The 22,127-nt window shown below is 39.8% G+C and overlaps 1 protein-coding gene and 1 long non-coding RNA gene across 3 annotated transcripts in view; one reads left to right on the top strand and one right to left on the bottom strand.

Annotated features, from left to right (window-relative positions):
- Positions 1 to 1,415: 1,415 nt before the first annotated feature.
- Positions 1,416 to 14,068, bottom strand: LOC148221894 (uncharacterized). Its single transcript, XR_015807218.1, has 3 exons — positions 13,642 to 14,068; positions 13,306 to 13,407; positions 1,416 to 3,292 (listed from the first exon to the last, which is right to left on the bottom strand). It is a non-coding gene; the product is annotated as an uncharacterized LOC148221894 (long non-coding RNA).
- A 107-nt stretch (positions 14,069 to 14,175) lies between these two features.
- Positions 14,176 to 22,127, top strand: part of CYTH3 (cytohesin 3) — a 48,360-nt gene continuing 40,408 nt past the window's right edge. The window contains exon 1 of one of the 2 annotated variants that reach the window (XM_088174371.1): positions 14,176 to 14,388. In XM_088174371.1, coding sequence (XP_088030497.1) covers positions 14,358 to 14,388 — 31 coding nt within the window. In that variant the 5' untranslated portion in view covers positions 14,176 to 14,357. The remainder of the gene's footprint in view (positions 14,389 to 22,127) is intronic. The other variant, XM_088174370.1, reaches the window with a different exon arrangement.

The following is a 22,127-nucleotide window of genomic DNA, read 5'->3' as shown; positions in this document are numbered from 1 at the left end:
TAACCTCGTAGTTCAAAGAAAAGAAAAAAAGAAACACATTTTGGAATTCTTTCAAGTATTATGTTTTGTTAAAAGTGCCCCCAAGGGCAAAGGACCAAAACCAACACAGACCTCTTGCTCATTGAACAAAAAGCCAGCAGCAATGACAAGCAGGATGTTTCTGATGCTCTTTGTTGGTTGGTTTTTTTTTTTCTGGGGCTAGTGGCTGAAGCCCTTAATCACTTTAGCTGGAAGTTATTCACAAATAACCCTTCTGAGCTCAGTAATCCTGTCTTGCTTTTTATCATAAAAAAATCTTTTCTGCAGCAGGGATTCCTAAATTGCCTCTCAGATCTTAGCCTTGCATTCCAGGTACTGCATGCTGACTGCAAGCACGTATGACCTGCTCCAGAGCTACAATTGTTACAGCATTTCCAATTTCTGCCTCCTTCCATAGAAAAGCATTTAAGACTAAAACAACAACAAAAAAATTTCATGATGTTGTATAGCACCTTCTTAAGGGTTTGCTTGTACCCCTTCAGGTGTTTCTCACTTTAGGTCAGGTTTGTAGATGCTCAATTTTCTATCTGAAAATCAGAGACTAGCACAAAAACTTGTCAAAACAGAATGAAAATTCAAACCTTTTTTGAAGTTGGACAGCCTTCTTTTATCTTCTGTTCCCTCTAGCTGCTTTCTGAGTGAGAACATCTGTACAGACTACAGCAGGTTTCAAGTCCTTCACTTTGATATACGGTGTATGTTCCCAACAATCTGTTGCTTAAAATAAAAGCTGTCTGGTCTGTGTTGTCACTGCCAATCATAATTTTCAGAGCTCTTCCTCACATTTTCTTTCTGGTTTATAATCATTCGTTTGCAGTTGATAGCTGTATCTTCTGCTTTCCTTCTATTTAGCTACACTATTTACTTGCCAGAGCTGGCAAGCAGAAGCCTGCAGATCTTTTCATCACTGGGTATTTTGTTACAGTCAGCTCATCAAGCTTTTTTTGCTACTCAATTTACAGTTAATTCTAATATATTTCCATGAGATATCCATAAGGAATTCTAGGTATTCCTGAGTGGATTTTTGAACAGTTTCTCGTTCAACACATAGGAATTGTTTTTTCTAAAGGCCCCTATTGAAACAGCACTGTCTGAAGGTTTGATTCCATTTTGTATATGGCTATTGTTACTGTAGTTAGTATAAAATAATGCTTTTATAAGTGAAAATATTTCTGGTCAATCTTTTTTATTCACAGGTGCTTGTTAAATTCACAGATGATGTGCCTGGGAGGGCTCTTCTGCCTCCAAGCAGATACTCCAGCCATGGTAAGACAGTGTGATACACAAGATGACTCCTCTCAACCTAACACACAAACCTGAGAGGCAAGGAATAAACTCATGGAGAAAAAAACAGAAAGACCAACCAACTAAAAAAAAAGTGTTTTGAATGTATTCTTGGTTTAATTTGATAGGGTATTTTGCCAGAAACATGGGATGAGAAATATGAATTTAAACTTGAGACAGGAAGCAACCTAGACATGATTTTCCTTTATAACAGAAATTGTCAAGTAGTTCAGATCACACAGGGAGGGTGGGGTTAATAAGGACTGGACATGAGCTAAGAGGAAATAAAAAAAGCAAAAATATTTTACAACTTTTTGTGGAAAAAGAAAATCACACTTTTACTAGTATTCCACTTGAGGTATTTCTGTTGTCCTTCCACCCCTACATGCACCTTATCATAATGCTACGTGGAGAAAGCAAGGTTGGGATTTTTTGTTGTTGTTGTTTTGCTTTCTATTTTTTTTGCATTTCAGAAAGTGTAATCAATAAGAAAAGAAATCTGATAGTAGGATTTTTCTGTTTAAGTACCTTAGAGTGGTTTCAGTAGGACAAACGACAGCTCCAAGCCTGTAATCCAATCACACAAGATCAGTACTGATGTCTAGCCCTGTTGATTTAATCAGAGCTCTGGAACTGAGGATCTGCCTGTGTGAGCTGAGCTACAATGCCTGGACTTGGTGATTTATGGGAACATCATTAAATTTAGCCTCAGTTAAAAGTGCACAGCAGAGTCAATGTGAAACTTCCCAGCCATTCAAATTGAGACAATATCATGTTCCTGAAGGGCCTTGAAATTCATTGCATACATTCCAAATACTGTACTCTCCATAGAACAGCCATCTTTAAGTGTACATCTATGTGTGTATATATACACACGTATATATGTATATAATACATCATGTCTGAAGTTATTGCTCTTCTAAGATAAATCTCCTCAGAATTCCAGTTTATAAAATGGTAAAATTTGCTACTTTGTTTGAATGATTAAATTGGTAACAGCTTTTGACAGGACTTTTTAACATAGCTTTAAACTCACTACTGCTTTTTAATCTTAGACATTCTCACATGGACTGCTCAAAGTAATGGTTAACAAGGTTATTAAAGTTTTTTATGAAAAGGATGTGTGACTTTTTTATTTCCTGGAGTATTAAATTCTAATTTTTTCATTTCTCAGCTACACATTGTTCATTTATGATACGCTGGGTTTTGTATTACTTTGCTTGATGTTGTAGTTAAACATAATTTTAATATTTTTATCTACTACTATTGATCAAGAAAATATATTGGAGTATCTTCTTGAAATGACAACTTAATGAAGTCACACCAAAATTAATTAGAAAGTACTTAAAAGAAATTAGGCTATTAGAAGAAATGGGTATATTTTCAGAGCACGTTTTCTTATCACAGTTTAAATAACAAAAAATTATTTTTTCAAATTAATCTGACAAACACTGTTACTTTATATTATTTCTTATCACTGTAAGGAAGAATCCACAGTTATTTTGCCCAGTTATTCTAAACAGTGTTATGTCTGACACATTTACTGGCAGAGCAGTAATAGTGTCTTCTTGCAATTTCCACTTAGAACAGGAGACAGCCCCATCAAGAGTAAATTCAATTAATCAGGAAGAATGTTAAATGGCATCTCAAAAATTTGCTGTTGTTATCATGGTAAAGAAGTACTACAGAAGTGTTAAACAATTGTTGATTGTTAGCAGAAGGGGAGGAAACATTGTTTTAATGAGGCAGACTCCAAACTCAAAGGTGGAGTTTGTGTTTAAACTGGTACTAAGGGGCTCTATAAGGAAATGAACGAGTTCCCGTTATCCAAGTGACTGCTGGAATATCAGTGGACAAACCTCTGTTCAATACCAGCCTGGAACCAAGGCAGAATGTCCAACCAGCTTTGCAGCAGCACTCAGGGAATCTTTTGCTCACCATGCTCCCAGCACACCTCTGATATTGTGATCTAGAGATAAAAGACCATTTCATTAACATAAAATATGAAATTGTAGCTTTCCTGACTGCATGTAATAACTACATATAAACACATATATAAACATACACATGCATTAATATCTGCTTATTTAGATCAAGGACAAATTTCTGCTTAAGTACTTTCCATAAATGATTAAAAGTGCAGCAGAAAGAATGGAAACACACCCCAAGTGTGTAGCCATAGCTGCTGCATGAAGCATGGTAGAAGCACACTTTTCTTTGCTGTTGTGTTATTCTGGAGTTAATACAGATCTTCCAAAATCCCACTGTGATAAAGATATTGCTTTACTCATTGCTGTTGCCTATGGTCAGCATTCTGGAGGAACACCTTTTATTGATTAGCACTTTAGATTTCCAAGAATACTGATTTATCTGTATTAGAAGTTTCATAATCTAATAAAAATAACATTATTTCTAATAGGTTCAAGGCAGCATTTCATTATTTTAGCTGAAGAATATGAAGAACTTATCTCTTTTTAACTCGTATCAGAATATTCCAACTTTACTAAAACAAAATTAAAATGACATGTATAGAAGGGAAAACTTTGTACAAATTGTGTACAGGAAGTCCAAACCATTTCAACAAAAAGCAGCAGCTAGGAAAAGAACTGCCAGGCAACTGTACTTTGTTGAGAGTAAATATGGAAATTCCACAGAAACAATCAGGACACTGGAGATTCAAATATAAGAAACACATAAAAATACTCCATGGAATGATTTAATGTATGGAGGAGATAATCACTCTTGTCAACAAGATGACAAGGTTTTAACTGTGAATGAGACAATATTTAAGAACATAACTAGTACTTGGCAGTGTATTTATCTTGCAAATGTGATTATGATGTTGAAAAAATTATCTGTTTGTTTTAATTGTAGTTACCTGCCATCTTGTTTTTCAGGTTTGGAGTCTTTCTTAACTGCTAAGCTCTGGAAAAGCCTTTCAGAATAAAGAGCAAGGGCAGGATTTTGTTAGTCATGAGAATTTACCTGTGCTCATTATCCATGTCCTGCTGGATACCACTTCCAGCAGGAGCACCAGAATGCAGGCCTTAGCAAGCCAGGGAAGAACATTCCTGCAGAACAGAATTCATTTGTTCTCAGCTGTACAATAACTGAACTAAGTATCCCAGATTCTCCTGCTTTCCAAGTGTCCTCCATCAACAGCAGATTTCAAAGGCTGTGATGTCAAAGTCTTTCAGGCATAACTGTACTGTTATTCCCTAATGCTTTCAAATTTTCCCCCACAAACTTAAAAAGAATTGGAGAACATAGTCTATTTAAAAAATGTACTCTTTATCCAGTGTGAAAACATTGAGCAGTCCACATTTACTCGAGCAGCTTTGTGCATTAAAACTGCAGTGAAGTAACTTATTATAAAATATGCTTTAATGGTTCCACGATTTTGAAATAAAATTATTTGCTTTCAAAATATAGCTCCACCATAATTGTTTAATTTTGGATATTTGGGAATTTCTTATATCCTGCTGAATATCACACCTGATTGATGCAGACATCCTTAAGAGAGCTTCCATCTGTGCAAATGAGATTTCTGCTATTTGAAAATATAACGAAACTTTTAAAGATCCACATTAAAAGTAAACAAAAAATGTTTAATTACTTTGTAGGACATTATTGTTTCTATTGTGTTTTGTACACTAAGTCAAATTTTTTGAATGTTACATTCCTTGTTTAGTCCAAAGCATGGCAATCTGCCAGCCGGAGCTTTTAGTGATAAATTCTGCTATACAAAGCAAAAGTTTTTATATGTGAGGCCACTTCCTTCTGCTATTTTATCATCTTCCTGGTTTTGTCTGTTTTCAATAAATGCCTTTGTATTTTCACATCTTTTATATGCTTGTATACACAGACACTTTCCTCTGTATTAAACCTGAGAGTTGCGAGTTGGTAAGGATAAAAAAGACAGACTATTGACTTAAATTTCATTGCACTAATACACTGTATGAATGCTTTAATGTTACAGTATTAAAAGATCTTAAAACTGATATCAAAAGTATTTCCTGAATTTGGCAGTGGGGTGGAGAGGCAAGGATGATGTTTCATAATAAGGTTTTAAAATGGAAATAATCTCTGGGTACAGCTACACTTTAGTACTATAGATTGGCACGTGTAGGCTGGGCTCTCACAGTGAATTTGCATTATTTTAAAGCATCTCAAATTTAAGCATATTGAAATTTAAAATCTAAAAAGAAATTGTTGTGGAGGCCAAACATCTCTCCTTTATCTGTCCCAAGGGGCTGAATATTCCTGCCCGAGGAGAAAAATCTAAAAAACTCATCAGTAAAGAGAAGCCACAAAGACCCCTGCACACACTGTGGAACCCCAACAATCTTGAGGGAAAGGAGAATTTGAATTGGGGTGAATTAGGAGAAGGATGAGATTGAGGGGAAAAAAATGAAGTTGCAATGCAGCAAACTGGAGAAAAGCTTCTGGAATCTACAAGAAGGAGAAGCTGTCTCTGCTGTCCCTGCCCATTTCAGCAGCCTGTCATGAATTCCTCTTTCCCACAAAAAAATGTTACCAAGGCTGTAAGCTACAAATCATCATGTACTAATCTTTTTATGAAGACCTTTTTTTCTTGTTCTGCAGACCTATTGTTCTTTTACAATTATATTAATAGAGTAAAAATAACAAGGGCAGTTCTACCAGACTTAAATTACAATTCTGTTTCCTAAGAATTATTATTTTATACTGTGCTGACTGAGATCACAGAAATCTTTTTCTGACCACAGAGGTATAAGGTACCAAATTCATCCTTCCTGTAACTGTACTGAGGTAAATGGAGTTACATAAGGAATTAATTTGACCTGTCTCCTCCATTTCCTTGGAAAAATTATTTGTTTTAGCTCTTGCCAAGTTTTAACTTTGACTTTTCCTTGCTTAACATCTTCTTGTGCCTAGAGACAGTTTTTCTTTAAGACTATAAAGAGAAATACAGCAGGGGAAAGACAATTAAGGTGTGAATCTGCTTTTTAAATTGAAAGTACACTTCAATAATGGTAAGAAAATGTCAAAACTTTCTATTTGGTATAGATGTATATGGAATAATTCTTACATCTCTGAGGATATGAAAGGTATAAAACAGTACATATAACTATGAGAGGGTAAGGATTTAAGTTATGTTTTCTGCCTAAGACCCATGTGTTTATTTCTCACTGCAACAGCTGTAATAAACGGGGACCTTTCTTGACTAGAGACCATAAGAATTTTAAATATTACACATCACCTTTTAACAAAGAATCATCCCCTTTACCCTAGACTCAACAGGTATATTCAAAAATAACCTATGAGAGAAAGTGAAAGCCTACTCTCAGCAGTATATAACTGCAATTTCATCATGCAATAAATTTAATTTTTGGACAGCAATGTGGCATGAAATTTGTACAAATTCAACCTGGCAGTACAAAGTTATTTAAAACCCAACACCCTTAAAAACAAGGACTGGTGAGTGGTTTTCCTCCTGATGGTTTTATGTTAGAGTTGATATCATCTGTCTTCCTGCTGCCAGTAAAAAGCCAGGAAAAAGCTTGGTCTAAAGACTGTAACTCATAGCTCACTAACCTTGAGAGAAATGCAATTACATGGTCATATTTAATCTTCATCCATTTATTACCAATAGATGATCTAGGACTGCACAGAGGAGATGTAACAAGCATGTAAGCCTGAGTCTAGGCTCAGTTTGACCTAGGCTGAGCAGGAGGGATGAGAAAGTGAAATTAATAGAGTCTGTGGTTCAGAGTAAGGTTATAATTGTGCAGGGATATTGTCCCCACAGACAAACTTACAATCCAGCAGCCTTCCCTTCCTTCTTTCCACACCATCTGTGTGTCACAGTCTACCAGTGCTGCAATTGTGCCAATGCAACTGTCTGTGGGTCCAGAGCATGAATTAAAGCAATGGAGCAATTCTGGTTAAAAATGATTAGACTAAACAGAACTTTAAAAATCTGGTTTGAGTGGTTTGATGTACAGCGTGGCTTCACAAACAGCTGCACAAACAGCTCAGAGGCCACAAGAAGTCAAAATCATTAGTTGCCAGTTCCTGCTCCTGTCTGAATTTATGGTTCCATATTTATTAAACCCAGATTTGTGCACTGCTGACAAGCCAGCAGCAAGATCTGAGCCAGCTCATGTAGAGATGTGCCATTGCATTTCACTCACTGGTGAATCAACAAGAGCACCTGGTGTGACACTTCCAGCACTGTGTGTCACGAGCATGTACAGCTTGTCACTTGGCTGCCACCTGTGCCAGGGGATGCCAACCCTGGGACACTGGGACCTGGCTGAGGAGGCTTCTCAGGCAGGGAGAAGGAACCGTGGGGGCTCCCATCCATCAGCTGCTGCCATGTGCATGCAGCCAGAGCAGGACTCATGCACGGTTTGCATGCTGCAGCTCCCACTGTAGGATGAATTAGGAATTTTAAATTCCCAGGCCTCGGTGAGACTGGAGAGAGGTATGTGAGATTACATCTAACCATGCCAAGCCAGAGTTAGGCAGCAGAGGGGAATTCAGACTGTGGCTACTTCTCAGGGTGGGAACAGTCTGGCCTTAATCAGCACATATTCCTTTGAGGGTTAATTTACATCAAGTTCTTTCACTTTCCTGAGATAGAAAAACTCTCTCAAGCTTCATGCAAAATTCCATTCATGATCTGTTTCAGCCCATATTCTTTGAATCCAAGACCATTTTTTCTGTTATTTTAGGCCCAGCTTTCAGGCTAGAAAGCATCCTGCTTGTGTCTAGTACTGTGCATAATTAATACAGGTAGAACGAGTTCTAATGCAAAGTGTATTTCAGATCAGAAGCATTACAGAGGTGGTGGACTGCTGGTCCCAAGGCTTGTGGAGGTCTGACCTGCCACCACCTCGGGACCACGTCAGCCGAGGGGAATGTTAAAAGGATGGGCTTGATGGAATAACTCAAAAACCAAAAGGGTTTAATGACAAAAATAACAAACAGGACAATCCCAACAGCAGTACAGGAGTGCTCCAAAAAGCAAACTCCAGGGTGGATACAGAGCATATCAAAGATAGGCTGGGGCAGAGTCTGATGGTCCAATGGGGAAAAATGATTAGGAATATGTAAAACACTACACCAAATGAAACCAATCAGGGGGAAGAACTGGGGAACCTTCTAGAAACACAACCTTATATGAACAGAGCTATCACCATATAATTTCCCAGGAGTCAAAGCTGCTTTGAATCATGCTCACCCTAACTTAACATCAGTTAGGTTAACTATAGACCAGATGCCCACAATCTCAAGTCGATGCCTTCAGGCAACCTGACTTCCACAGTGAACCTCAGCAATTTTTGATGCATTTTGTTTTCCTCACTGGGACATTCTTGTGTTTTTTCCTCAATGACTCACAAGTGGCCCTATCGGTGTTACACAATGGAAACAAGCACTGCCTTCTAAAAACCAGTCATATTTGATGCTAGGAGTAGATAAAGCTCATTTAGAAGTCTTAAAAAACCACAAACCCTGAAATGTGTTAAGAATAGGAATTTAATTGCAAATAAAGTTCAGGATATGATTTCAAAGTTAATCTGAGAGAAATCCCTGCAAAATTCCTAGAAGAGAAGTATCTTTATTCTTGGAGGTTTTGACTATTTTAATGGAACTAGCTTCCTATCCATACAAAAAAGCACCATTCATAAAAGATGTTTGACTTGCTAAGCTTAGCTTTGATGTTCCCCAAAGCAACATAAAATACCTGCATGTAAATTTTTTTGGCCTAAGTGAAAGGTACAAGCACTTTTGAAATGGTTGAGACAACCAGCAAACAGGATTTTCTACAAAAATGTTTTTCCAGCTGAGAAAAATATGATAAGTGTGACAACATAAACATTTTAAGAAACAATACATGGCTAAAACCCATCTGCCAAGCAGAGGAAGTCAAAGAGTTTGCCTGAGGGGTTTAAGAATACCAGATTATTCAAGTACTGATAAATAAAAAAATTTTTTAAATAGGGGAGAAAATGACATGCTAATGGACTAAGACTTTCGTGCATGGAAACTATTAAGCAATACTTCTTAAAAAATAAAACCTGTTTGTCTAGATTTGAAACAAAAGTATTCTTTAATTCAATGGCTAGGTATCAATGACAGTGATTCTATCAACAAGATGTTGTTTTAGGAAATGTAATGCTTCCACCATTTTTCTAAAAATGTTAGAGCATCTATGTGAGCAAGTTGGAAAATGAACCCATCAATTCTAGATTATGAAACACTGCACAACATGTTCATGTCTCTAAGATTAACTGTCTCCCTTCAGGGTACCTATCCATCTTACCAAATCTAACAGAAATCACACTAAGCCAGACTTGCAAATTAGTGATGCTTTGCTGTCCTAGGGTGTCTATATGATGTTTGTATCCTCAGTTGCCTCTTCTGTTTATGCTGGATATTAAGTTCTGCAGCTTTACAACTGGTTCTGAGAGTGAAGGGGGAGAGAAGAAGCACAGAGTTTGTTATCAGAGACTGCACTTGCTCCCCCACATCCTTCTCACACAGTATTACTGTCTGTAGTGGACAGCAGCAGAGAGTTCTCCTTTGCTTTTTAGTTAGTTCGTTTTTAGCTAGCTGAGGCAGAGAAGTTCCCTGGACTGTGGATTTTTTTTCCTTTTTCTTGGAATTGTTCAAATCGGCTCTGCACTGGGGATCCAGAGGAGCATGAGAGCTCACACCTGTGGCACACCAGGCCTGGCCTGGCCCACAAAATTCCCAGTGCTGGAGGGACTGAGAACAGACTGAGTGAGCTGGGCTACAACCCACGACAGGGACTCTCTGGAATTTGTCATCTCTTCAGAGTCGTGAGAGGTTGTGTTGCTTAGTACTGTTCATTTTTGTTCTGGGGAGTGTTTTGCCTGTTAAATAAGCAGGGTTTTTTTCACTTCTCTCTGAAGAAATCTTTTCCTGAACCAGATGGGAAAGAGGCTGCTTAATTCTGTTTTCTAGAGGGACCCCATTGAGAGGTTTACTCCCAAATTTGCCCTAAACCAGGACACTTGCCTACACAAGAAACAGGAATACCTGTGTGGAGGTAACTACCTCCTCAAGTAAGATTTCAAAGCCTTCCAACACTAAGGAGCATTATTCCATGTCCCTGTGGCTGATACTGACATCCAGTCTGATGGCCCAACTGTTACTTTATTTCTTTCTGAATTGAGAAAATCCAGAATTTTATTTCTTATACTTGAATACAATGCTACTATCCATGTATGAACATCCTCATAGCTTATCCTTTTGATCAGAAATAAAAACTTTACCAAATCTATAATCGTAAAATTTTTTATTTTCATTCACTGCTCTTGGAATCTGGTTCAAACTGAAACCCACAGAAATGGCTTAATACTTAATGAGCTTTATAGACCACAAAAATGTGATGTAAGGGTTTCAGTTGTCTTCACTGATTCTCTGTATAGGGACAAATGCCATAACAGATGTGCTCCTCAGCCCTTAAAATGAAAAATTACATGATAAATTACTTCTTAATGGAAACTGAATCAGAACAGTTACTGAACTATCCAAAAAGGGACAAAAAAATAAAAAGACAAAGTATATTACCTGAAAATTCAGCAAGTAACCACATTTATCATTGAGGAATCAACCCTGCCAACAGCAGGTTTTGGAGAATGCCCAATTTTCCACTAAAAATAATTTCAACAGACCTGCTATTAGACTATTATTTACATGAATGACAGACTACGAAGTTCTTCCAACACAGAAGGTTAGACTTGTGGATATGAAACTGGCAAAACAGACCGGTGGTAAAAATAGACCTAAGACTATAAAAGATACTGCAAGAAGTAAAAAAAAATAAATCAAGCAATCCTGAGAAAACTGTTGATTGAAAGTCTCAATAATATGAAGGAAAAATTAAAATTCATATGTACTTCAAAACAGAAGAATGATCAAAATTCCAGAAAACAAAGTAGATGTGACAAAATTATTCACGTGAGCAGGAAATAATTTATTGGAGTTTGTCTTGGAATCTTCTGAGATTGTAGCCTGTGCTGCTTCCTGGCATCTTTGTTGGTAAGGAACTACCCTATGTTCAATGATAGTAGTGTTGGTACTGCTGAATTGCCAAAAACCAGGGAGGAGTTCTGCTATGGTACAACTGCTATAGCTGTGATGTAGAACTGTGACTGTAATTCTTTACTTGATTTTACACATTCTCAAGAAATCTACTCCTGACCTACTTTGGGTTACAGCCAGACATGAGCTTTACTTTATACACAGGAAAATGAGGCAACAGGGTGAAAGGTTTGATTTTAGAAATTTCTGTGACACCTCTCACCTACAGATTGAACAGCTCTGTCCACTAAAGCACCTTCTACACAGAATTAGCAGTTTTATGCTTACAACACTTGCAGGATCAGGCCCATGCAAAAGTATGATCCACAGAGCATGAACAAAAACGTGTGAAGGAATATCTGCCATTCTGTCAAAGACACATGGTGTTGGAGAGAACACTATAATTTTAGTACTCTTTTATACTATGTATCATTAATAAGTCATTCTACTAAAGCAGGACTGGAAAGAATAGATTCTTCCTGAGAGAGTATTAAGTGATATATATTCCAGAGTTTCAACACAGTAAGCTATATATTCAGCAAAATACTGAAAATTTCCCTATTCAAGTTAATAATGAAGGTATAATAAAGAACCTTTTCCATATCTCATGAGATTCAAATTGGATTTCACCAAGAAGTTTCTATAAAATATCACAACTGGTGACTTGAACTAGGACAGACATTTTTCATATCTTCCTTGCATCACAAAATAATTTTTCTCTTTGCTATTAATTTGGAGAGTTTTAAAACTATTATTGCTTCCATGAAGTCCACAGGAATTCTGCACTGAATGGGTGGGAGGAGGACTGTTCTCCACACTTCAGTCTCCCCTGCCATAAGAATTCGTGATTAGGCTTTTTTATTTTAGATTAGAATTTTCCTTGTAACAGGAGAGGAAGGAAGGAAGGAAGGAAGGAAGGAAGGAAGGAAGGAAGGAAGGAAGGAAGGAAGGAAGGAAGGAAGGAAGGAAGGAAGGAAGGAAGGAAGGAAGGAAGGAAGGAAGGAAGGAAGGAAGGAAGGAAGGAAGGAAGGAAGGAAGGAAGGAAGGAAGGAAGGAAGGAAGGAAGGAAGGCTGACAAACAGAAACAAGAACATAAAAGCATACACTTTATACAAGGTGTAAAACAACATGAATGCTATGAATGCATTCATGCAATGAAATGAAACCAAAAATCTGTGATTGATTATAAAATTAGAATTTTTCTCATGAATCCTATTCCCCACTAATGTAAATGAACAGTTAGCTCAGTGTGCAAAAATATTCAGAGCCCACTGTCAGTTCATCTTGCATTAAGACTTATTTTAAACCATCCTGTAATGGCACTTTACAGACATAATTTCAAAATAAATCTCTTACCAAGGTGATGCTTCTGTTTTATGTAATCATATCCATTTATAACTAGCTTACTAAACTTGTAACAATATTTAATTTCAAATATGAAAGACAAAGAGGAGTATTTTAAAGGTTTATGATTTTCAGATGAGGTAAAACACTTTATCACCAGAGCAGCTGTCAGAGCCAAACCTCAGCTCTCAGCAAAATGGGCTGTAATAACCACCTATTAACAGCAGTGTCAAGAGGTGAGTGCTCCTGACACAGCTTCCTAGACGGTTTTCTGTCCCATGCCAACCTACAAAAGGAAAATGAAAAACTCGATATTTTCCTGTTGGCTGACCCTTTCCTCCCACTGCTTCCTTTCTGAGTAAAATTTTGACACGAACGGTTTTTAAAAAATAATAAGGGGCGGTGCAAAGGAAGGAAGGAAGGAAGGAAGGAAGGAAGGAAGGAAGGAAGGAAGGAAGGAAGGAAGGAAGGAAGGAAGGAAGGAAGGAAGGAAGGAAGGAAGGAAGGAAGGGGGATGTGCGCTAGAACACTTCTGCTTACCTTTACAGACTTTGGTGGCTGTTGATATCCCGACTCTCATGGTAGGTAACTCATTGAAGATCTTTACAGAAGACTAAACAAGTCCCACAGATGCTCTGGCTCCTAGGGCAGTAAGCAGGAGAATCCTTTTTGTTATCCACACAGACGATGCCCACCAACACCAACCCCTGCACAGCCCATGAGGCGCAGTCCCATTTCTACACCAGGCTCTCCATGGCCCTTGTGGCAAGGGGGGCACCCAGCACCGGACCCAAAAACAAGGAGGAAGCAAGAACCAGCAGAAAACATACAGAAACGTCAAATGTCTCGGGCTCTTTTCCAGAGACTTCAACTCACCTCGTCCCCCTGCACTACGCTGCTTCAGGCCAGCTCAGCCCTCACCTTTCAGTCTCCTCCCGCTCTCCCCCGCTTCCCTTTATAATCCCCACAGGAGCCTTCAGACCTCCACAAAGAGTCAGGGGCTCCGGAGACATTTTCTGGCTCCTGCAGACCCCAAAACACGACCCCAGCCCAAGTGACTCGGCCCAGGCTCCTCTCGCTCCCGACCGCCCGGGCGACCCCCGACAGCCTCCGGACAAGTCTCTTTAGGGGCCTCGGCGCTGCGGGGCCGCGCCGTGAGGGACCTGCCGGGGAGGGAACACCGGCAAAGGGCAGGCGGGAGGGAGGGAGGGAAGGAGGCTCCGCTCCGCAGCAGGGCTCGGCCGGGGCACTGGGAGAGACGAGCAGAGCAGCGCCGGCCGCGACCCTGCGGCGCGGGGGTGGCGGCGGAGGGGCCGGGCGGGGCCGCCTCCCCTCCGCGGGTCACATGAGAGGGGCGGGCGGCTGGGCCGAGGCGGTGGTGGCTGCCGGGGCTGAGGTTGGGTTGGGCTGGGAGGGACGGGGTTGTGGAGCGTAGGAGCGGCGGCGGTAGTAGCAGCAGCGGAGAAGGAAGAAGACGAGAAGAAGGAGAAAGAGAAGAAGCAGGAGCGGCCGCGAGGCGCCGAGCGAGTGGAAGGAGCCCCGGGCCTCCCTGAGCCGCGGCCGCCGCGGAGCGCTCTGCCCGCGGTCCCAACATGGACGAAGAGGGTGGCGGAGGTGGCGGCGGTGAGTGCGGGGTTCGTGCGGGGGGACGCGGCCCCTCAGCCGGCACTGCGGGCGGCAGGAGCTCCTGAGAGCTGCTGCGGCCGCGGCCCCTGCCCGTGCTGCCCCGTCCTGCCCGGCTCCCCCGAGCCGAGCCGTTGTATCGGCGCTACCGAGCAGTGCCCGGGTGGGCGGGCGGGGGCCGGGCCACAAAGGGGGCTCTGTGTCCCGCGGCCGGGCAGGTCTGGCGGGGGCGCGGCGGGTCCGGGAGCTCCCGGGGGCGGCAGGGCAAGGCAGGGCAGGCGGGTCCCGGCCCCGCCGCCTTGACAGCCCGGTGCTCCCTGCTGCAGCTGCTCCTCTGCTGCGAGAGGGGAAGGGGCAAAATATAAAAAAGTAGGCGTCTGGCGGTGCAGGAGCACAGAAAAGAGTAATTAAGCTCTGCGAGGGCTCTGTTTGTGTGTGTCATCTTAATGGAGGCTCGGTGATAATCACGGGGTGGTTGAGCCAGTTTAAACAAGGTGAACTGTTTCCAAAGGCAGCCGCGTTAACCTTGCCAGATACTACTTTTAGAAAATCCGGACTCGCATGTTGGAGTAGCTTTTATTTGTATTTTTTTATCTTTCGGAGACCGGCTTGCGCGCTGCCCTAGTTTAAGGCACTGCAGACGTGCCACACGCTTCACTCCTTTAATTTATAATGTGTTTGTGAGTGCGTGTGTAAAGCTGCTGCCTGAAATAACCAGTTCTTGTGTATCATCAGCGATAATGGTGGCTGAGCAGGGGCTGATCCTGCCCTGAGGCAGAGGGATCGACTGCATGGCCTGCCCTGTGTTCAGTGTGTCTGTGACCGTCTGTGCCGGGGCGTGCAGAATGCAGCGACGAGGGTATCTCTTAAACCATGCTAAACAGGCGGCCTTTGAATGCATTGGCTGATCTCTAAATAGGTAAAGTGAGGGCTAAGCATTGTATGATTAATAGTTGCGCGGTACTTGCTAATTCTAAATATAATTACCCAGAACTCGGAAATCAAGAGGGTGTGGTGTTTGTTTTGACAACTTGAAAAAATAATGCTATGATGAATCAGAAAAATAATTCTTCAAGCAGTGGGCTGGAATTGTGGCCATTTCTCAGCAGGCATTTCAGCTTGTTTTGACAGTGATAGACTTAACTCTAAAAAAAAAAAAAAATCTGAAAAAGGAAAGCAAAAGACAAAGCAAGCCAGTCCTGAAAAGTTATTATTCAAAGCAGTTGAACACTGTAATTGTAAGGAGCAGAAAGCTCAATTAACTCAAAATATGTTATTTTCACAGTATTATGGACTTGCATCTATAGTTATGGGAAATTAACATGCTTGTTATTTGCAGTAATCCTGTATAATACAATACTCAATCACGTGCAAAATATATACTAGAAAGTGGACATGTTGCTGAATTAATCTTTCATAAGATGTTAAGCATTTCAAAGTTGGATTTTCATGGGAGGACAAATACTGTATTTTGTGTCTGTATTTTGCTAAATGCTGGTTCTATATGTGAAGCCAGATTTGTACCTCTGGCATGCAAGTGAAACTAATGTCACTTTAATAAACACATTGCTTTTTTGGGGCAAACTACAGTATGGTGTATGTTCAGCTTTGTTGTAAAACTATTGCAGACAAGTAAGACAGGAGCTTTGTTTTGCAGTTGGTGTATATGACATTTTACTCTAACTTTTTGTAAGTATTGCACTTTATTCTCGCATAGAGACACAGTCTCGCTTTTTCTTACGTATTGCTGTCGGTTTGGAACACCAGCATTAGTTAGGTCATTTCTAGCTAATGAGTTGGAAAGTTGTTACTTTGTTTGGGATTTTTTCCCCCTTTTTTCTTTAATGACAGGAAACGTGTGGATTTGACAGCCTGTTTTAAAAACTCTTTATTGCTGTTGAGTAATGAGACTTGTGATACCTGAGCGATGAGACTCCCTTTGGAGCCTGACCAGGGCAGCCCAGTGTTTTGAACTTCTGCAGGACATTCTAAATCCTCATAAAATTGCCATTATTGAGTGGGGAAACTCTTGCAGCCAAGCTTATCACTGTGCACAAGTACTTTAGGAAGTATGCAAAATTATTTAAGGGCTGCACAGAGTCACCCTAATTAGAGACTTGAACTAGATATGTATGTAAATATCTAGGGCATTGAAGTGTGATTCAGAAGGTAAGCTGCTATTCCCAGTTCAGCTCTGCCTGCTGCGCTGCTCTTCAGTTTGATTTGCATCCTATGCTTCAGTTCTCTTATTTGTCAAATGAGGTCAGTTGTTTCACCACCTCTGATAAAAACTGTGAATGAAAACAACTGTGTAAAGTTAAAATTTATAGTTTTAGAATCACTCGATGGAAGAGAAATGCTAATTAAGGGAATTGTTCTCAGTACCTCCTTTTCTTTTTTTATGTGAGCCCAAAACAGGGCTGTGCATTTATGTTATACAATCCACTTCCACACAAGCCTCCCATTGATTCCAGCAGAGGCTCTGTGCATGGATTATTGATGTGATATGATCCGAGTCAGTTGGTGTTTGGCTCAACTTTCTTTTGTGTCCTGATTAAAATATCTCTGTGGTTTGCGTGGTCCAGGAAATTTCTCCTCCTCCCTCTCCCCACTTGGTTTAAAACCACATCTTGTGTGGTTTGAGTGGCTTTTCTCACAGGCTCACAGTTAGGTGGTGGTGCCAGTGGCTGACACCCTCGTGTTCAATCGTGCTCTTGGTGTGGTCACACAGTGAGTGAGTGATCTCTGTGAAAGGTCAAAATATAGAAACAGTCAATGCTCCAGGCACAGGATAGAGCTCCCGTTTGTTTTCTGAATCTGACTCTAGTCATTCAGCAGCTTTTCAGTTCCCCCAGTTTAATTCTGTGCCATTCCTCTAGAAAAAGACTGCAAGATTGGGTACTTACCAGCTTCTGTATGTTTGTTTTATGCTGTCTCTACAAAGGGCTCTAAACAGACATGCCAGAAGGTTAAAGTCCTGCTTCTACTTGATAAATAGACCAAATTATAGCGCTAATTATGGCATTGAGGTTTCACTATTGTTTCCCAAACTCTGTGCTTTATTACTGAATGTTGAAGCTTTTCTGGGATAGAGCAGTTGGGTTGCCAGGCTCTGTTAGCTGCTGGCTGTACTTGCCAGCGCTGGTGCCAGGTCGCCCGTTGGGTCTGTGATGAGGACAGAATGGAGACACTGCTTCGTTAGGACAGACACCAAGACACCAGATCGTCACACAGAGGACTCGGGAGAGTGGATTTGCTGCCAAACCAGACTTAGCAGGATGACTTCTATTCTTCTGCAGGGCAAAGCAGTTACCTACTCAGAGGTGAAGGCTGTTAAATGTAATAAATGACTCAGATTTTTCTTAGAAAAGAGGTTTTAAATTGATTAAAAATATATATTCATATTTTAGACGTGAGCATCCTCATCTCTTCTTTCCACATTGAAATATCTTTCAAAGATAAACCTTAAAGATATCAGAGTCCATGAAACGTCCTTATGGTTATAGACATTTGCTTTGCATTTAGGACTAACTCTACATGTTTTCTTATTTTCAGAGTTTCTTTTATTATGAACAAATGTGTTTTAGCGCAGAAGAACGTTAAATATATTTCACTCCCTACTCATCAAAGTGGATAACTTGTACCAGTAGTTAAGTTGTCCCAAAAGTCCCTCAGAGGAGGGCTTGTAGTTTTAAATAGCACTTTGATGAAATCGCAAGAATATAAAAATGCACCTGAGTGTTGGACTGACCACTGAGCTTGGTTCTAGGGTGTGAAAAAGAGCAGATACAGAAATAGTCTATTTATGTTCTTTTGCCAGCTAGCAGAGCTGCATGCTAAGTCTCTTTTTTGCTAAATAGATATTTCTTCATGCTAAACTAATCTCATATTTCTTTGGATTACCTGTTAGCTCAGTAGGATCTTAATTTTTAGCCCAAAGCCATTTAATCTGTTATCATGGCAATAAAAAAAGTCATAATAAAGTATTATCAATTATGTTGTACATATTAGTTATTTTGGGTGTTACCAGAAAATGTGCTTTTAACTGCTGTTAATTGCAGTAACTTGTTAAGTTTTTCTTAGCCTAATGTTTGATATTTTTAGCTGTGACTTGGAAGAAAATGTGAATTTTTTGCTGATAGAGTTCCCAGAGGTGGTTGGTTGCCAAACTTGATGTATTGTTATATAATGGTATTTGGTGACATGCTCAGTAATGCAAGCACACTGTGGATTTAGGGGAGCAGTGTGCCTGTAACAGCATCTGTCTGTACTGTTGCAGCTGGGAAGGAGAGCTGTAGGATTTACAGGCAGGAACAGAGTGTATTTTGCAGAACAACAGCTGGGAATCCTGTAATAGCCACATGAAAGTGGGCTTCCTGTGGGCCACTGTTACCAAATGGATATTGCAATCTTTTATTTTATCAGTGGAGTTCCAAGAGCTTTCACCAATTGAAGGGCTGCAGGAGGTGAGACTACACAGTGATTTTCAAGATGTATTCTGCAGTTCACCTCAAATTTTTGAATCCATCATATTTATTGCTTCCCCTTCTTTCTTTTTATGATTTTGAATGCTTTTTCAAGGGAAAGTGAAAAAATGGCTTTCCTCCTTTTTCTTTCCTTTACAAGGGTGTGTGGTGATAGAATGAGGGGTAATGGCTTTAAACTGAAAGAGGGTGGATTTAGATTAGATTTTAGGAAGAGATTTTTCAATGTGAGTGTGGTTAGGCACTGGCACAGATTTCCTAGAGAAGCTGTGGCTGCCTCATCCCTGGCAGTGTCCAAGGCCAAGTTGGACAGGACTTGGAGCAACCTGGGATAGTGGAAGGTGTCCCTGCCCATGGCAGGGGGGGAGAATGAAAAGAGCTTTGAGGTCCCTTTCAACCCAAACCATTCTGTGATTCTGCTTGCCATCTTTGTGTCCTATGAGTCTCTCTTTTCCTGGTCCAATAAAGGTTTGATAAGCTTTAAAATATTTCTCTTAAACTGTAGCTCCATCCTAGCTGCTGCAATCTTTTGCCCTGTTCTTTTCCCTCCCAATGCAAAAATGGATTAGTCTGATTCCTTTATACACCCCTTCTTTGACTCCAAGGCCAACATTTGAGCTACCACTGGTCTCTTCCTTGTTGGAAGTATTGAACAAGCTGTTTGCAGTCACTCTCTGAATTCAGAGTATCTCCTCGAGGTTTATCCTAGGTCTTTTCCACAGTATGCTTGTACTGACCCCTTGTACTCATTACATTCTCTTCCTCTTTGTACTGCCAGCTGCTTCTAGTACTGTTTACTATCTTTTTCTTTTTGATATCTTGCCTTTTTTTTTTCCTTTGACTGTTCTCTCCTCCTCTTCCTGTCTTACTTGCTTTTTCATTTGGAAGATTATCTTTCTACTTCCAACTTTTTAAGGGAAGATTTGCAGGACCCTGTACTTGCTTTAATGCTCTCTTCCTCTCTACATCTTGTTTCTGGATAACCAAATTTGCAAATAAGAGTGGAAGTATCGTATTTAAACTGGTGACTCACAGCACATTCTCTGTGTGCTCTGGATCCAGTACCATCTGTCCCAGCTAAAATGTTGTCTTGGTTAACATCTTAAGATTGCGTAATTGTCGTCTTAAGCTTAATGAGTCTGAAACAGAACTCTTAATGTTGTTTCCACCCACTTCCTCTTTTTGATGTCTTTGGACACATGCTGGCATCCTCAGTGGTTATTGACAAGTAAATAGTGAGATGTTGTAATTTATTGCTTCTTAAAAAATAGTCTGTAGAGGAGTTGTAATAAAAATGGCAGTGAAAGGGCAATGGAAGAGTATTGACATACTTAAGCAATAAATTATGTTCTCATATACAATGTTAATTTTCCTGTTTGAATGCACAAATAGATTTAATCTGGTGATGGGATCACAATTTCTGTAGACTTCTGCATGGGACCAGCCAGCACACAGGTTAGCATTTTGTGGTGATTGAGTGAATCTATATGGATTTTTCCTTCTTTTTAAAATAATATGATACTTAATGATTTCTACTTCACTTTGTCTCCCTGTAATTCGCAAGTACTTAAGCATGTACAGAAAATTTTAGTGAGGAGCTCGAATGTAATGACCGTGTGCTTCATTCACAGAGGATAAAAATAAATCCTTAGCAGCTGGATTGGTTAGGAAAACCTGTCAATGAATAGACTTGTGAGGCAGGGATCCCAGGGAAGTGAAGAACATGTGGTGTTTTACTTTGTTTTATGGAAGCAAAAGAGAAGTTGTGTGAACAGATGTGCTGCTGGCATTTCTGACTTCTTCACCGTGCATTCTTTTAGAGCAATAAACTGTACAGGAAAGGTGTATGTGTCAGGTAGTAAGAGTCTATTTATTTATGTCATTTGTATTAACATCTAGCAAATGGTTTTTAATTGCCTATGACTTCCTTGTTTTAATTTCAACAATTTCATGGGAAAACTTAGTATTGCAAATTTTTTTGGACAGCAGTGTTTCCTCTTAGTGGGATAGACATACAAAATCTGCTAGAAAACCATGTGTTTTGTGGTCCTCTGAGATTTGCCTGAAGAAGGAAATGGCTTGACCTATTTGGTTGCTATGAAGTAAAAACATTCTTGTTCTCTCTTTTTTTTTTTTTTTTTTTGTGAACATCTGTGTCACATTTATTTCATTAATTTCTGAGGTTCTTTAAGCACAGTATTTGCTAATATGAAGTTTTATTTAAGGAAAGTGATACATAGCTGCTTCCAAAATTTCATTGAATTTCTGATATCTGCTTTTAAATAGGTATGATATAAGTGGATAGGCTTTCCAGTCAAAGCTGACATGTTGAAAGGCAAACACGAAAGTTATCTAGTATTTCCTAGGAAAAAAATGTGTTTAACAAATTCAGTAGGATCTTATGGAGGGAACAGGAAGTGTTGCATGCTGGAACCTTGGGAAATCTAAATCATAATCTCATCTAGGATTTGAAGGTGTTTTGATTTAATTTTTCAACAGCTTGGCCTTCTTAGTGTGGTTTTAGTGATTAGCCTCATTTTCAGGTGTTTATAATAAGAAGAATACTTTTTATAATAAAAAGAAATAGTTATCTTATGCCAGGCATATGGAAGAATTGAAACTGATTCTGTTATTTAGTAGCATAATAGAAATTGTCCCAATGAGGATAGATTTTATTGATTTTTACTAACAATTCTTCTGAATTCCATAAGAAAACGCTTCAAGAAGAATCTAAGATCAGTCCATTTGTGAAAGTTGAATCTGAATTCAGATCTAGCTTTTGTTATCATGCCCAAGGGCTTGGTTGGATTTTTTGATGTAAGTCCTTAATAAAAAAGGAGAAACCAGTGTTGATTTATAGATTAAATACATTGAGTGTCGTAAGAAAAAAGCTGTGTGAAAATGAGGAACCATGAGTCTCTGATCTCAGGGTATGGAAGAGGCTAACAGTAACTGTGGGAATTAGTTTTGGTGGTTCTTCTATCCAGCTGGTAATTCTCACACAGCTTGTAGGAACATCATCTGCTCAGTCAAATTAGATGGAAATTGAGTGCTGTACAAGGTGTACTTTGGCAGAAGGAGCTGATGGGTAGGAAAACAAATGTGGCCAATGTCTCTTGTGCTCACTCTTGTTTTCACACACATGCATGCACCAAAAAAGGCTGAAAAAATTAGCATATGCAAGTAAGGGAACTGCCTCACACTGTTTTCTCTAAGAGGAGCTGTGAGATGTAATCTCTTAATGAGTCACCTCTA

Source organism: Sturnus vulgaris, chromosome 16 (assembly GCF_052056855.1).
Source record: "Sturnus vulgaris isolate bStuVul1 chromosome 16, bStuVul1.hap1, whole genome shotgun sequence".
NCBI lineage: Eukaryota > Metazoa > Chordata > Aves > Passeriformes > Sturnidae > Sturnus > Sturnus vulgaris.
This window is presented reverse-complemented; position numbering and strand designations above follow the sequence as displayed.